This window comes from Buceros rhinoceros, unplaced genomic scaffold, assembly GCF_000710305.1.
Source record: "Buceros rhinoceros silvestris isolate BGI_N320 unplaced genomic scaffold, ASM71030v1 scaffold21557, whole genome shotgun sequence".
In the NCBI taxonomy this organism is placed as follows: domain Eukaryota; kingdom Metazoa; phylum Chordata; class Aves; order Bucerotiformes; family Bucerotidae; genus Buceros; species Buceros rhinoceros.
In genome coordinates, this window is record NW_010421886.1 from 13,239 (window position 1) to 26,765 (window position 13,527).

Below are 13,527 nucleotides of genomic sequence, written 5' to 3' on the forward strand. Positions count from 1 at the left end.
AGGGATGTCTGGCTCAGCTCATCGACTTCACCACCGGGATAAAGGGAAAGTTCACTTGCAAGGGCATCTCTGGTGTTAAGCAGCCTGTCCCCAAAAAGAGGTGCCTGCACTCCATTCTGGAGAGGTCCCAGTCGGAGAGGGAGGGGAGAGGCAAGGCAGGGAGAAGCAAGGGCTGCTGCACCCTGTGCTGGGGGCTCAGCGCCACAAACGAGCCCTTAAAAGCACTGACATGCGTCTGAAAGCTCTGAAATGAGTTTGAAAGCTCTGAAATGAGTTCCTCCTGCCCGGAAAGAGTTAAGGAGCGATTCAGCCGACCCTAAATTCTCGCAGCCCAGCCCGCCGCAAGGCGTGTGGTGGTTAGCAGCCTGCTTCGGGCAGGAAATTATTTTACACCGAAATGGGGAGGGGATGTGTTACAGCAGCATGGAAAAACCTGGTGCAAAATGGACCAAAAAGCTGCGCGGCACGAGGTGCAGCTTTTCCTATTCATCCGCCAACGCGAGCCCTGGGGGAGGTGTCTCGGTGTCCCCACCTGAGACCCCCCCTCCGGAGACCTCGGGAAATCCCCCTCACCGGGGAGGCAGGCCTGGGGAGATGCTGAGGCTCTGAAAGGACCACAAGTATCTGCACAAGGAGGGCGCAGAAGAAAACGTCTTGGCAGCCAGGGGGATGGTAGATAAATAAAATTTAAAAATAATTTATACTTTTTTCCCCAAACATGGACATGCTGAAGGCTGCTGACAGCAGTTCACCCCTATATTTTCACATCATGTATCTCACCCTCTGAATCCTAAAGCCCAAGCACTTCACCTCTCTCCCTCCCAAAGGCATTTCAAAGCCCCTCTGATATTTTATCTATCAACATTTATCTATTTTTTATCAATTTCAACATTTCTGCATGTGAGCCGTGCAGCATCGCAGCTAGCCAAGCACTGAGCTGGGCAGCCCAGCAGAATTTCCTTACTTTTGTGGTTTTTCAGCCACTGAATTTGTTTGAGGTTTCTTGCTCTTGGGTTCAAAGTTTTCTGAGATGCCTCATGTCTCTGCGGTAGGGTGAGATAATTTGACATTCAGCATTTTCCAGGCCTGGAGAGAAACACCTCCCACTAAGAGATGCTGCTGAAGAAAACAACCCCACAGCTCAAAGTTCATCTTTTCCTTATTTTGGATGCATTTTGATTTCAACAGAGGAGAAATCAGCCCAAATTCATCCTTTCCTGGTTTTATTTTTAATTTCAAGCTCCTACACTTGTCATTTTTTAATTGCATGGAGCGAGATTAAAAGAAGGAGGAAAAGCTAGGGGATGAAATATGAAGAAATGGTAATTAAAAATCAGTGATTTTTCCTTTCACTCTTCCAAAGAGGGTTTGAGGAGATCCCGTGCAGTGCTGGAGAAGCCCGTGGGGCTGCCACCCTAACGCACACCTGGTTTGAGGGCTCAGCAAAGAAGTCTCTGGGCTGAGTCTCCAGGCACTGTCGCAGCAGATGCTGTTTGGCAGCTGTTGGTGAGACATCTGCACCGAGACGGGGGAAAACCTCCCAAGGTGAAGCCAACCCGACCGCCAAGAGGTGACCGTGCTTCGAAAGTGGGAGCTGGCACAAAACCCCTCCGTCGTTGACTCCATGGCCATGGCGCGGCCATGGCTTCATCTCTGCCTCTGCCTCCAGATCCCAGGTAAGAGGGACATGTCTCCTAAGGGTTGAGGTCACCTAAAATCATGCTGGAGCCTCTGCCTCCTGCCCATCTGGGTGGTGGCAGTTTAAGTATACAAGCGTAGCAGAGATCTACAGGATATTATTACCCATCACTGCATAATTTTGGATTGATGATATTAATATCATTAACATTAATGATATTAATGATATCATTAACATTAATGATACTAATATTGTTAATATTGTGCTTTAGCCTTTGGTCGCCCTGAAGGGGTCAGGCAGTTGGACCCAATGATCATTGTAGGTCCCTTCCAACTGAAATATTCTGTTCTGTTCTATTCTGTTGGGGAAAACCCAATCAATTAGAGTTTGCTAAGGGAATGTGCAAAGCGAAAAGAGACCATTTTCGAGCTGCTGCAGGCTCGAAGCATGCGGAAACAAACTTATCCCACCCTGATTCCCTGTGGTCCCCTGCGAGTATATACACCATGAAAGGGACCAGGGAGGTTTTGGAGGATGAAGGTGGAACTGAGGATGAGCTTTTCTGCTCTGGCCCCGTTCCTGCTCACCCCACTGGAGTTTGGCTACTGAGATCTGGGTTGAACGCTTTCCAGGATGCCTTCTCATCCCTTCTGGTTCATCTAATACTCGGTCCAGCAGCTCAAGGAAAAGATTTTCAGGGGGGGTTACGTTTCCCACGCCCAGCAGAGCTTAACCTCAGGTCAGCCAAGGAGACCCTGAAGCCACCATGCCATGGCTACACGTATTTCATCCTCTAAAAAACCCACCCAGGCTTTTGCCAGAGCAGAGTTTGAGAGGATTGCACTCCAAAACCTGAAAATTCAGTATTTTACTAAGAAGGAGATGTTTATTGTCACGGAGCCGGCGGCCACGGTGAAATGCTGTGGCTGCATTTCTGCATTGCCATATTAGGGCTGAAGCCCCTCATCTCTGCAGTGCGCCGGCAGTGACAGGGCCATCACTGTGGGCACAGAGGAAGGCTCTGGACCTCTGTCAGTCACCAGCACCCTGTCCTCTGTCCCCCTCGGGGACATGATGGGCATCAGGGCCATGGGACGTGGAGATGGCTTCAGGTGCTCTTCTGGTTGTGCAAACCGATTCCACACCGCTGGATTTGCGAGGCTGCACGAGGCTCTTTGCAACAGCTACTGTGGCAGCTTCAGGATTTTGAAGGAACAGGGACATTTTAAGGCAAAAAAAGCCAAAAATTAAAAGCTTTTTGCACAGCTTTAAAACACGCCTGGGAAACGGACGGGGGAAGCGAGAGCATCCTTATCTTCAGAGCTGTTTTTCTCTCCCTCTGGGATTATCTGCAGCATCGTGGGGCTGTTTGCTGACCAGCCGGCATCACAAGTCACCTGTTATCCCTTTCACAAGGACACGTCCTCACTTGCACACAGACACCGCTCACATTTGCCCGGGCCCAACGCAACCCAGATAATGTCCACAGGAGCTGCAGAGCCCAAACAACAGTGATGTGATGCCGACACGAAGCCTTCAACCCCACCACTACCCCTCCCTCTGTCTGCTTCCCCAGGGCTCGAAATTCATATGAAAATAATATTGTCTGAAAACCAATGCCAAATTGGCTCATTTTGGGATGTTTTGCATGGTCTTCAGACTTTTTCTGCACCTGAGATGAAGTTTGTCAGTGTTGCATCAGTTAGAACAAAATTCTGACAAATAAGGGGCTCAAAAAAAAAATCTGTTGAAAGAGAGGTGAAGCCTCTCCAAAAAATGAGAAAGAAAAGGAGGGCAGGAGATGCCCATCCACAGGAGCAGGTGGGGATGCCCTTCTCTGCACACACAGCCCCGAGGAGCCCCTCAGAACCATCCCTCCATCCCTCTCCCTGCTCTGAGCTTCCTCCGAGGTGGCTGCTTACAGGGCAAACTCTACCTGTATGACTGGGATTGACCAAAATTCAGCTGGGGAACCCCAAAAGGCCTCTGAGGGCGTACGGGTGCATCTTGATAAAGATGCTCCTGTTTCTCGCTCGTGTGATGCCCTGGTCTGAGACTACACAGTCTTACTAAGCCTGCAAAGAAAATCTGTACTCAGCATGAAAGAAAAATAATGAAAAAAGAATAGTAACTAAGTATTCCTGTCTCTTTTTTCTTAGGTTTCTGCACAAATCTGCTTTTACCCAAGACCCCAGAGCATATTTTAGCCAAAACTAACAGTAAAACAGAAATCCCCTGTGAGCTGAAGACGGAGCATGTTGGGGTGTACTGGTTCCGCTGGAGCCAAGAGAGACAAGATTTTGAGTTCTTGATGTTTTCCAACCCGTTGGGCAAAGCTACGTACGGTGCAGACATCAGACAGGACAAGTTTAGTGTCCCTGTGGGGAGTTCCCACAAGACCTACAGCCTGCACATCAGCCACCTCCATCCCTCGGACAACGGCACCTATTACTGCTCCATCGCCCAGTCCTCCCAGCTCCTCCTGGGCAGAGGAACACAGCTCCGTGTGGGTACGTACCACCCAACGGCTCGAAGAAAAGCTGGGATAAGGGCTCCAAAAAGGGCCACTGGCAGGCTGCGATGAGGTCCCCTGGGCAAGGGGTGGTGCTTGTTGGTGGATCCTTCCCAATGTTGAAATGTGAGGTTGGGGTGAGGAGACCTATGAGACTGGGTAAAGCAGAAAATATGGAAAAAAGCTAAATTTTAGGTGACCTGCATGCAATAGTCCTTTTGCCACCAGCAGCTGCTCTGCTGTGGTTATGCCCTCAGCACCACGTTGGTCCTAGTGGTTTAGGGTTTCCAGGGGAAGACCCTCAGCCCCTGGACCCCCCTCCCATGCCCTGGGCTCTTCTCACCCCCGTGGTGCTTGGGATGAGAGTCTGGTCGTGTGCCCTGCTCTGCTCCCAGGACTGTCCAAGACCTGGTTCTTCGCTATGCTCCCTCCAAGGACACGAGCAGCATCGAGGCCAGAGACCATCATGCCTTGCATGGCTAGGGTGGGTCTGACGGCAAGTTTCAAGCCTGTCCTTCACGTAAAGGACTGAAATGGGATTTATTCCTCACAGCTCACAACCCGCTGCCACTGGGGAGCTCCAACCAGAGCTACCTGCGGCTGGCAGGGGGGAGTGCAGCTTTACAGGACCTGGGGCACACGGCAGCACTTTCCGGCCAGATTTCCCCGTGACCACAGAGCAGGAGATGATGTAGGAAAGTTAACGTGTTTGGAGCTGGATTCAGCCCTTTCTTTGCAGGCTTTTAGGGAGAAAAATAACTTATTTAACTGAGATGGGCTTACGGCTGCTGGCTCTGAAGCAGCCTGTGTCACAGCTTGTCTATTTTTTCTGCAAATACGTCCTGCACCTTGAGCTGGCTGAGAGATTCCTGTTGGGTTCTTGGCGGCTCGAAGAAAAGCTGGGATAAGATAAAGGAGAACTGGTTTCTATCAACTGGGCGCATATCTATGTGCCAACAAAGCACGAAAAACAGGGCTGGGATTCAGCGCGATCAAGGACACTCCAGTTTAAAACCAAACAGCAGCAGGTGCTCGGGGAGGACTCAGGCTTTGCGGGGCGGTTTCTTTTTCTCCTTTCGTACACACGATAAAACACACCGCCTTACATTCCTTTTATTTGAATCTGTTCTAATGTAAGGGAGAAGTTGTCCAGATAAGTCCCAGGCACCTGGTGTCTCATCTTTCCGTGCGAAAGAACAGTGTTTTCCGTAGGACTTTCAGTACCAGACAGAAGCAGAAAAAAACACAGTTTTGAATCACCCAGAATTTTGCCTAAGTGGAGTTTCAGCAGTCAGATGTGCTCTCAAGAGACACTGCTGGGGTGTTTCCTAACCGACTTCACAAAGAGGTGAATGAGCCCCATTCTAATTCAGATGCACCGCAATAATCGTGCCCTCATTTTATCAGAAAAAAAAATCCAGTTCTGAGCAAAGATTGGAGCAAACTGAACACAGAAAAGAGCCGGAGATCCCTTAAAACCTCTCCGTGCCACTGAAATCTCCTACCCATGGTTTTGTGCAACCGATGAGATGTTGTCTGTCAGTAATTGTAGCTCGAGGGTTTCCTTTTCCTCCCTCTTAGCCTTCTGCCTCAGTTTCCCCGGTACATTGTTTTATTAACACTTTTGCAGCCTCTTTGTAACTTCTGTGGCTACTGAGAGGTCCAGGACAAGCTCCCACCCCCCCTGCCCTGGATAACCCAGGCCTTTGCAGGGGTCGCTGGATGGGGCTGGCTTTAGAAGTGAAAATTTCCAGCCCTTCTTGCCTGCTGTTTGAGATCTCCACTGCGTTCGGTGTCATACTGACCATTCTTTTCTCCTCCTCACCCACCAGTTGATGTTTTCCCTGTGCCTCCGACGACCACTCAGGCTCCGCTCCCCAAAAAACCCAAGCGGTGTGTAACCAAACGCAAAGAGGCTGACAAGAAAGGTACGGCACCGGCTCGGCTCAGGCTGCTTTGCCAAAGGGGTTTGTTGAGCTCCGAGAGCTCCCCAGGGTTCTGCCGGAGTTTGTCCCAGGGTGGGGGCAACCAGAACATGACCCTCTAGGAGTGAACATCCAGGTCTGCCTAAACCCACCGCTCTGGCTGGAGCTGACTCTGCCTTTAGCAGCAGCTCCCTGAGATACACAAGTGTTGGGGACAGGATGTGCTTCCATTCAACTCTGGTGTCCTCTGGGCGAGCAGCCCCTGCTCACAGGGGTAACGCCGGTCCTTCAGGCGCGGTGAATTCCCATGCCAGGGAGCACACCACCGAAAAGGTTATGGTGACACATTGCTGAGTCCCCTGCAGTGCCTTCAGGGTTTAATGCATCCTCCAAGGGATGCCCCAAGGTGATGGTCATGTCCTCCACCCCCACTGAGGACCTGCCTTGCTTTACTCCCTCCCCACCCCACCCTTCATGCCCCAAAGCTGCTGGGGCAGGGTGATGCTGAGTGTGGAGTGGTGAGCTGGGGTGGCAGCTCCACACCATGTCCCCTCCCGCTCTCCAGGTGCCTGCAGCCCCCTGGTCTGGGTCCCACTGGCCACCGGCATCCTGGTCCTCCTGATGATCCTGGTCCCCGCTGCCTACCGCTTCCACCGTAAGCATTCTGCCGGTTCTGGGGGATGATGAGGGCTGTCAGGCCCTGGAACAGCCCAGGAGCAGGATGGGGAGCTGGGAGGAGGTCCCGGGACTGATGGACACCGTTTCTCCCCAGGTCTGCGGTGGAGGCTATGGCTTCGCACCCACAGGCAGTAAATCCCACCGGCTCCCCCCACCTCAAGCAGGCAGGGAGAAGCCACAGACCCTTCCCTGTGTAGCGCTGAGCCCTGCCTGGACACAACTGAGAGGACATCACAGGGGCAGGCATGGGCTGGCACTGCAAGACAGACATTTCTTTCCTGCGAAGGGCCGTGGCTTTAGTATTTTTCCTCGATATGATGGCTGGCGAAAGGACCAGGCTGGACCCCGAGGCGTGCGGAGCACTTCTCAAAGGACGCTGAGCAGGGTGAGCGGTGTGGCTGTCTCTGCACTGGGGGCGCTGGGGCTGATGTGCTGAGGGGATTCAGATGGGCTGGAAATATGCTCTGGGAGCATCTTGGCTCTCCTCTCTGCTCACCCAGGGGACAGCACACCGGTGCCAAAAGGTTTGCTCCTGCTGATGCTGGTTGGTACAACTTCACCAGCACCTACAGAGCAACCCGCAGAGAGCAGGGGCAGGTCACTGCACAGCTTGTAAAGGTCCTGAGCAGGCATATAAATACAAATAAATATATCAGGCAGTGTTGCGCTCTGCAGGCTGGTGTCTTGTGGCTGCACTCGGTGCAAGAGTTAAAGCAGAAGAACAGCTCCGGGGGGAACAGGTCTGGGAGGGCATCTTCTCCCACAGGAGACTGCACACAGTCAAGAGGGGGAGAGGAAAGCCAGACAAAGCGATGCACCCAAGGCCAAACACCTGGCGCAGTCTGAAGGCCAACACCACCTCTAAGAGCAAACTGAGCCTGCTGTGGGCTGGCTCTGAGCCCAGCAGCACAGCAGGGCCGGTGCGAATCACCCTGAGCCTGTACCGGCTGAGCCCGGAGAAATGCCAGAGAGTGCCGAGCCCTGAGTGATGCCCCTGTGTTCTGAATCCTGAGTGATGCCCCTGTGTTCTGAATCCTGAGTGATGCCCCTGTGTGCTGAGCCCTGAGTGATGCCCGTGTGTGCCGAGTCCTGAGCAATGCCTGTGTGTGTTCAGGCCCAGGTGACATCCATGGGTGCTGAGCCCCAACGCAATGCCAGAAGCAGGGGAGGGCTCCCCAGGGATGCTAACACGGGTCCTCTGGAGCTGCAGGGCTGACGTGGGGCTGGAGGTTTGGCGTCCTGCTGAGCGCAGGCGGTGGCTGCTTGCTCTCAAGTGAATCTCCAGCCTCACATCTCTGCTCAGACATGGGCACCAGCACAAGGCTGTATCAATCACCTGCAGGGAGTGCGAGGGGAAGGTGGCCCATATGCCTCCTGTCCCCAGCATGGGCGGGAAGGCCAGCAGCCACTTTTAGTGCTGGGGAAGCAGTGGGGATCTCCCGTCCTGCGCATTGCATGTGTCCTTACAGCTGCCCAGGAGCCAAGGGCTCATGTGGCTCCAGGAGAACCCAGGGTCGGGGCAAACGCAGGTGTGGGAAGAGCTTACATGGGTGTGAAAACTTGCAGACACAGTGGAGCATCTGTCCGGCCGTACTATCCCTCCCCACCAGCTGCAAGGAGCTGCCACTCTCCACTTTAGCATAAATTTAAAAACCCTGCCCATGGGTGATGGGCATTTCCCCATAGCGATGCAGCAATAAAGCCAGCAGAGGACCACGCTGGACCAGCTGGCCCAGGCTGTGATGCTCGCCCAGGCTCTCAGGCCAGCCGGCTGTTGGCCGCGGGGGACCCCAGACCCCATCCCACCAGGGCTGCTGCAGGAAGGGGATCCTGAGCATATCTGCCTCCCACACCTGGTACCAGCAGCACATTTTAGCCTCTGTGAAAGCTCAGATGAACTAAACGCACCATTTTTCTGCACTGCACGTTCTCGGTGTGCAGAGCTTCGCCCCGGGAGCAGATGGGTTTTATCACAGGTGTTTTCTACAGGACAGCTCTAAGGAAACCCCTCTGAGATTCCCCATCAGCAAAGGTCTGTTCTTTCAAAAACCAGGGTTTTTAACTCTGCCTGCAGCTGCTTTGCAAATCCCAGCTCCATTTCCCATGCCTGAGGCATCCTGACCTTAATGTCCATCCCTGTGTCCCCGCTCCCACCTCCCGGCCAGCGCAGGAGATGACCTCCCACGGCCAAGCCGCAGCTCTGGGTCTGGGCAGGGAGAGGCAGGCTGCGGTCCTCCTCTCCCTGGGAAGGTGAGCGGCCTCGGGGATAACCCTGCCCGGTCAGCTCCTCCTCGCCCCATCCCCACGCTCAGACCGTCCCCGCTGTGTCTGACCCCCGCTGAAACCCCCGGGATGGCACCATCTTGCCTTGGTAGACTTCAACCACCAGATTATCCCAACTCCAACATCACCGAGGGGATTTACCCCTCGGTTCTCTGCCCAGCAGTGAATAACTGTAACAGGCAGCAAAGAATTTGCTCAGTGTTTGAATTCCCCAATTTGGCTTCACTGTTCTTTTATAATTTGAAAAAAACCTAAAATATCCCCAAACTCCCCGTCGACTGTGTGCAGTGAAAGCAGGAGAGGACAGCAGCAGGCAAGCACCCTCCCTGTGCTGTGACACACAGGTTTGGGGAGTTTACCAATGGAAACGAGGAAAAAAACTGTAGTAATTCCCATCATCGTCAAGAGAATAATCATCGTTAAGACGATTAAGACGTCGTTAAGTTCCCATCATCGTCATTAAGACAATAAACCTCGGAGAGGTTTTAGCAGCAGCTTTCACAACTGCAAGAGCTGGTGGAAAAAAATCACCTCCCATTTCATCACCCCTTTTCTCAGAGCATATATAAGAAAGAAACCGAGACAGTAAAAAAAAAAAAAGACACTTTTATGTCTGAGAAAATTAGCCTGGTCCCCTGATACCTGCAACTTTTTTGGGGAGGGGTCCTCCTTTGTCACTGTGCTGAGAGCATGACGATGAGAGGGGCCAAGAGTCAGGGACACCGTGTTCTGGCACGTGGGGGAAGAGGGATCCTTCCACCATGAGAAGAAATAGGAAAATATTTCTGTGCATCTCTCCTAATGGCGTGGTGCCCGGACCCATGGAAGGAGAGATACAGGTGACAGCATCACCCGTGACAGTGTCACCCCAGCCACCATGTCCTGGCAAACAAGACACCCTAACGTATTCCTCGATTCCTTCCGAGGATGGTCTGTGGTTTTTATAATACAAACAAGTAAATCAAGTGCAGCTGGAAACATTTGGTTGAAAACATTTAATTCCGAAAATAAGAGCGGAAGATAATCTGATTTTAAAGCTCCTAAGTACGTAAAACATTAATTTCGCAGAGTCCTAAGCAGAGCTGAGCTGGCATGCTAGCGGAGGGAGGGGGAGTCACAGCTCCGTGAAGTGGTTAAACTCGAGATCCCTGCCAAGGGAAAGGGGACACGGGTAGCCAAGGGTGCTGTTTAAACTCCTTCCGACTGCTCCTTGGCCGGAGGGCTCCCTGTGCAGCAGCACACGTCTCCTCCCGGCAGGAAAAACGGCTTCACGGCAGGACTTCAAGCATCCGGGTCAGACCCGCTTAATGGAAATTTCTACGTGTCTTTTTCCGCCACTGTGTAAACCCAGAGACATCCAGAGGCTGCAAAACAATGAAAAATATCCCCGATTTTTCCTCGCTTGTCCTGAACTCCCTCAGTGCGCAGACACAGCGCGATGCACGCCCACCCGAGCAGGACTCGGGCCAACAAACGCCAACCTTCTCCCACCACGGCGCAGCCCAGCTGCCCTCGCTGCCCCGCGGCGTCGCGCATCGAACCGTCTGCAGGAGCCTGAAACACAGGAGCCCCGGCTCACGTAGACTGACAGCGCCCATTGTCTCCTGATCTGTTACACGTCTTCGTGTGTATAAAATCCATCTGTGTGTCGGTGTAGTTTTGTATGGACATCGACAGTTGTACAGAGTGACAGATACCTACAGAAAAAAAACACCGGGGAGCAAAAAACGACCTTCTGGCAGCATAAGTACTTCCTGCCCGCATTTCCCTGGACTCTATCACATTTCATCCAATAAACCAGAAATAGTAATGTATTAACTTCCAGGTTTATATAAACCAGAAACAGTTTCTTTAATAGTATTAAAAATAAAGTTAGTATTATTTCTGGTTAATCAAACCAATGTTATTTGCTGAAATGACGGATATTTGTGTGGATCAGTGTGTCCCTATTGGGTGCACTCGGGGTGAGATCTGCAGCTTCCCTGGAATTCTATATACATGTAAATATCTGATAGTCCAGCATTCATTTCACTGCGACACTGCTCAGACCAAGTCCAGGACAAACCCGTGCTTTGCTTCTCCGCCTCCTTGCTGTGGGGAGGATTACTCGGGGTTTACACACCAGTGGATCTTTCACATGGAACAGAACTCGCCCCATGCTTTAAATCTTTGCGGCAGGACGGGAGGGTTAATACTCCTCCCCCAGCCAGTCGTTTTTTCTGCTGAAATTCGACTTCTCGTGTAACCCTTAAGATAACCAAGTGTGTGAAGCAGGACCACAACAGGTTTTTGAGCTGGGGACTATCATTATTACTATTTATATTTTCTGATAGAGTTAATAAATTAAAAACCGATGTGAAACACTCCAAAAAAATCCCAATGATGGCATTGGCACAGGGTTTTTTCTCTGCTGGGTACAACATATCTGTGTGCTGTTGCAACAGGGATCTCTCACAACCAACTTCTTTAGTTCATTTAACACAAAAGCCCCAAACCCCCTAAGAGGAGTCAGCCAATATGAAAAAGGAACCTGCTCAAAGGGCAAAGCCCTCTCCACCCTTCCAACAAGTTCCTGGAAGAGGTTAGGAGCCCTCTGGATGATGCAGGTGTCTGTGAGCTTTGTTTTGGGTCAGGCAAGGAGTAAAGGCTAAATTCCATCCTGCCCGACTGATGCGGACTGAGCCTCCGCATCACGCAGCAGGAAACACGATCCTGCAGAAATTGTGGGTATCTGCAGGTGAAGTTTTGCAACGTTGGGTTTTTAAAGGGCTCGAGCTTTGCCGGGAAACACCAGAAAATGCCTGATTTCCCTGTGCAGAACTTGGGAGGTGAAGGATGCCTCCAAAGCGAAGCGATAAGCCCACGAGCTGGTGCCAAGCACCAGCACCCTGCCTGCTGCAGTCAGCCCCGTGTCCCGCAGCATCCCCCACCTTCCTCCACCCCGGGAGCGTGCTGGAGCCACCCTTACCCTGCCCGCGCTGCAAGCCGTGGAGTTTATCCTGCTCTTCTTCTCTGCTTGGGGTTAACACGTCCAGCTCGGAGTCGCGCACCAAAATACGGGGTGCAAGCAAACTCCCTCCCCACCAGGCTGGGAGGGAGAAGGGTGGTGGCTGAGGAGCCGTTTCAGCCCTCAGAGCTCTGTGTGTGATCTCACCCCCCATGCTTCCTGTTGCTCCCCCCCAGCATGGAGAGCCGGGGCTGCGGGCCCTGCAGGCAGCTGCAACGCAGCACAGAAATGAGGTGTTGGGCAGCTGCCTTCAGAGACAGGCAGGGCATCCTCGGAGGAGCTGGGTGCGTGCTGCCCTTCCACGTTACATGGAACCACGCGCAGAAGCCGCAGCTGAGTCCCACCGTATCTGACATATCTTTAGGTATCACCACAGGAGGAGATGCTGCGCTGCTGGGGGTCCTGCAGCCGCCTCGCAGGCGGGTCACAGGTAGAGCCTCTGCTGTTGCTCGGCCAAAGCTCAAGGCACAATCACTGTCCAGCGTAAGCACGAGGTAAACTCGCTGCCTTCTGTCCAGGGAGAGGTGCTGGGCTGTGCTGGTACCCAGCTGCAGGGCCTCAAAATCTTATGCTTTAACATCAGCACTGAATGCAGAATTCAAGTTGGGGTATTTCCTATCAGCCTCTTCAAAATAATAATAATAAAAAAAAGAGAGAAATAAAATATTCCTGGGTGCTGTGGATCCCGTCCCACTGCGCAGAGCCCAAGCTGCCATCCCTGAGGAGATGCCAGGAGAAGGCAGCTGCTGCTGTACAAACTCCCTTGGGCCCCGAAGCTGGGTCCCTCCTCACCTTCCCCCAGCTGGGGCTCAAGCTGAGCTAGCTGGCCAGGGTCAAACATCTTTCCTGGCCATTATTCCTCTTCTAAGAGGCATCCAGGGTGCCCTGAACTGTAAAATAGAGAAAGGAAAAGCTCACCTGCTCTCTCTGCCCTCTCCCAGCACCTGAACAGCAATATTTTGGCTCCTTATTTCATAGCAAAGCCAGGACCGGTTTTACCTTGCGTGTATCACCTCACATCCACCTACTCCAAATTCCCCTGCCCCCGTCTTGTCCAGGAGGATCCTTCTGCGGTTCTGATTTACAATACCTCACTGCAAGTAAATTCACAGGCACAGAAATAAAGTTTGCAGGGTATGTTTGGAACATGAAGAGTTCTGTGACTGACTGACTGTGACTGTCCCAGACACACAAGCAGGGGGGGAGTGGTACCTCCTGGAAGACAGGTATGGCACGAGGAATCACACACTTCTCGTCACAGTGATGGTGGGATCAGGCTGTTAAAAGAGAAACTTTGGACACCGGACATAGTTTGTGCTGTCGGTGACAGGAGAGCATTAAACCAGCTGCTGCTTTTTTGATGCACCATCTCCAGCACTGTGAGACCCTGGAAGGGGGCTGGACTAGGAGGACGTTTACCAAACAGTGCCTCAAAACCAGCAGGAACTTGTGGGAACTGGAAGTGAAGTAATGAGCCCGGTTC

At 52.4% G+C, this 13,527-nt stretch overlaps 1 protein-coding gene across 1 annotated transcript; it reads left to right on the forward strand.

Moving 5' to 3' along the window:
• The first annotated feature begins 1,630 nt into the window (after nucleotides 1-1,630).
• On the forward strand, nucleotides 1,631-6,889 carry CD8B (CD8b molecule). The gene is made up of 5 exons (XM_010139859.1): nucleotides 1,631-1,676; nucleotides 3,799-4,149; nucleotides 5,984-6,079; nucleotides 6,642-6,731; nucleotides 6,849-6,889. Exons 1-5 carry the CDS (start codon nucleotides 1,631-1,633, stop codon nucleotides 6,887-6,889), a joined length of 624 nt encoding a protein of 207 aa, XP_010138161.1.
• The last annotated feature ends 6,638 nt before the right edge of the window (nucleotides 6,890-13,527 follow it).

Excerpts from the sequence above, each read along its gene's own strand:
- CD8B (XM_010139859.1), top strand. The coding sequence starts at position 1,631 with ATGGCGCGGCCATGGCTTCATCTCTGCCTCTGCCTCCAGATCCCAG. Across the intron at positions 6,080-6,641 it reads CAAAGAGGCTGACAAGAAAG|GTGCCTGCAGCCCCCTGGTC; the intron begins GTACGGCACCGG and ends CCCGCTCTCCAG. Across the intron at positions 6,732-6,848 it reads CGCTGCCTACCGCTTCCACC|GTCTGCGGTGGAGGCTATGG; the intron begins GTAAGCATTCTG and ends GTTTCTCCCCAG.